Below are 3352 nucleotides of genomic sequence, written 5' to 3'. Positions count from 1 at the left end.
GCTGTGATGCCTGGGAACAGCCTCACCACTCCAGTAAACATGCAGATCAACAACCTTCATGGAGACAAGACTGGTCAGTACTCCACTCACTGGTAGATTTAAAGATTCAACTGTTATTGGAAGTAGTCCCTCTCCTTGGTGCTGAAAATCACAGACACATCATCATTTTCTGTTTTTAATCTCCTTCGCATTCCTTTGACTCTGTTTCTTTCCTTGGTGCTGTTGGACATTGGTACTAACACTTACTGAACTAACAATACATGTATGAAAAAAAACACTGGAAAAATTTTGTACAGACAGTGAATAATCATTATGCTGTTTTGACATTTTTAGGCTGGCTACATGTTGGATACATGGAGAACTTTTCTGTTGATGTGACAGATCCGGACGTGCCAGTTAACACTTACATCTATGAGAATGGACAACTCGAGTACCCAAGCAGAGCCTTCTTTTACCAGACAAAGCTTAGAACGTCTGGCAAGGTAGGATGCTGTCTAGAATTTTTACAAAAGGAAAGCTTTTCCACCAATAATGATGGATTGCATCTACACTTTGTCAAGTCAAGTCTTTAGTGTGAACACCAATCCTGTTTTTTAGTATTAGAATTCTGTGAATTGTGTCATAAATAAACTATTTTCCATAACATTGCTGTTGTAATTGTGGTGTATTTTTCTAGATCCTAGGCATAGATGACCTGTATGTGTTTGATGGTGGGTCAGTGTACATTGACACTAATGGCAGCATCGGTGCAAACATGACTCCTGGACACGTCAGCCTGTCTTCCCTACATGTCCAAGATGGTGGAACATTCCAGATGTTCTCATATGACAAGCACATTGGCATGGACATCCAACTGACCAATCTAACGGTAGGACTGACCACACCGTGGTATAGATTGATGGTCTTAATATTACTCCTTACATGGTGCACAGGCCCATATTAGAAATCAAGTCTTATTCGGGACATGAGTTTTGAAAATTAACATATCTTTATGACTTTACATGGTTTTCACTGCATTGTATTGGTGGTCTACTGCGAATCATAACCTTTGTATCCTACATGTACAATGTACATGTATGAAAGGTGCAAAATTATACTCTTGGAGATTATCACTGAAAAATAGAGTATTACTTGATGAACAGACTCCGAGTCATCTCTTTTGTGTTCCCATAATGTCACGTTCCTGTGCTGTATTTTGTTAGTCTATTGCAATCAATCAATCTAGTAACTTTGTGAAGAAGGAATGATTTAGAATGCAACTCGTTTGAAACAATTTGGTGCGAGGTAGAGGCCAACAATTGGCATGTGTTTATATGTGCTTGTTATAGGCCACCTGGTCAGAGTGCGGAAGAACGCAATGCATTTATAGAACACCTGCAGCAATCCGCAGACATTATCATGACCAGTCGCCCCACTGATAAAACAGCTGTAATCATTGTTGGTGACTTGAACAGTGCATCTGATAACGCTTCTGTCGAAATTGATAGGTTTGTGGCCGATAACAATTTTGTCCAACTCATAAGTGAACCCACCCGCATTACCGATCGGACATCATCCATGGTTGATCTGCTTATAACTGACTCTCCATGTCTTTTTACTGAGTGTGGTACGAGCCCCCCTTTGTCAAATTGTGACCACTCCCTTATTTATGGAAAAATGTCCCTCAAGATCCCTCATGTTAAAGCATTTAAACGCACTGTCTACGACTTTGGAAAGGCTGATTACGAGGGACTAAACTCTAAACTCCTTGCTACGGACTGGAATGCCATATTATCAGCGAATAGTCTTGATATAAACGACACAACTGTAGCATTTATGGCAACTCTTTCTAGTGCTATCAAACTGTTTGTTCCCTGTAAAGAAATCACTGTCCGCCCGAGTGATCAACCCTGGATGACCTGTGAAATTAGACACATGCTGAGGAAAAAGAAGCGAATCTATCGGAAGTACAAAAGGGACGAAAAGTCCAACTCTGTTTACTACATTTAAACACATCCGCAATTCCTGCACAAATTTGATCAGGAAAGCCAAGTTAAACTATCGACTCAGCCGGTGTCTCGATCTCGCAAAACCCGACTACGAATCCTAAGAAGTGGTGGTCAGTCGCCAAAGAAATTTTTCTCGGCAAAATTGATCATACAATACCATCTTTGATTGACAATGGATGTGTTATATCCGACGATAAGGCCAAAGCTGATACTTTCAACCAGTACTTTGCGTCACAAACATACCTAAACACAATGGGTGCCTCTCTTCCCCAATTTGTACCCAGGACTGAGTGTACTTGATTGTATTACTTGTTCTCCAGCCGAAGTGTATCAAGTCCTGTGTAACCTTGACATAAGTAAGGCCACAGGGCCTGACGGTATAGGTAATAGACTGCTTAAACACATTGCCCCATCCTTGGCTGAACCATTGTCCAACTTGTTTAACTTATCAGTTCAAGGTGGTTGTTTTCCAACAATTTGGAAGCGTTCTCACGTAGTTCCAATTCACGAGAAAGGCGACAAACAAGACAAGATAAATTACAGGCCTATTTCTCTTCTATGTTGTATATCGAAAGTCTTTGAAAGAATTATTTACATGCCAGTGTCTTCGTACCTCCTGGAAAACAAACTGCTTACTGATCGGAACTCCGGGTTTTCCCCTGTGGACTCCACAATAAATTCATTGACATATCTAACTCACAATGTGCATCTTGCACTTGACAAAGGACTTGATACACGCGCTGTCTTCCTAGATATATCCAAAGCGTTTGATAAAGTCTGGCACGCGGGGTTAATTTTCAAATTAGAGCAACTAGGAATAACCGGATCTCTTCTAGCTTGGATCTCTTCTTACTTAAACGACCGACAACAGCGTGTCGTGATTAACGGCACCTGTTCTGATTGGGCGCCTGTTGATGCGGGCGTGCCACAGGGCTCGCTCTTAGGCCCGTTGCTTTTTCTCGTTTTTATTAACGATTTAGTGGATGACTTGGTAACAGACGGCCGTCTATTCGCCGACGATACTTCACTGACCGAAGTTGTTAGAGATCCTGTTATTTCAGCTGATAGACTAAATCATGACCTCAAAATAGTGGAAAACTGGGCAGACCAATGGCTGGTGACCTTTAACCCACTCAAAACTGAACTTATTACATTTTCATCCAAACGTATAAAAATTGCCCACCCACCATTGTATTTTAAAGGAGTTCAGTTAATGGAAGTCCCTTCCCACAAACACCTCGGCCTACATCTTACCCCTAATCTATCATGGTCATTACATGTTTCAATTATAACTGCTACCGCGATGAAACGGATTAACCTTTTAAAAAGAATAGTATCCTTTGTTCCACGAAAAACTCTTGAAA

General features: G+C 41.0%; 1 protein-coding gene across 1 annotated transcript in view; it reads left to right on the top strand.

Moving 5' to 3' along the window:
- Positions 1-680: 680 nt before the first annotated feature.
- The window catches only part of LOC109469615, a gene marked incomplete at its 3' end in the record, with an annotated part of 53803 nt that continues 51131 nt past the window's right edge, over positions 681-3352 (top strand). Inside the window, 1 exon segment of the mRNA XM_019768153.1 lies at positions 681-868. Coding sequence (XP_019623712.1) covers positions 755-868 — 114 coding nt within the window.

The sequence above is a fragment of the Branchiostoma belcheri genome, unplaced genomic scaffold (assembly GCF_001625305.1).
Source record: "Branchiostoma belcheri isolate BF01 breed outbred unplaced genomic scaffold, Haploidv18h27 scaffold21, whole genome shotgun sequence".
NCBI classification, from domain to species: domain Eukaryota; kingdom Metazoa; phylum Chordata; class Leptocardii; order Amphioxiformes; family Branchiostomatidae; genus Branchiostoma; species Branchiostoma belcheri.
Note: the sequence above shows the minus strand (reverse complement) of the source record. Positions and strands in the feature narration are given on the sequence as shown.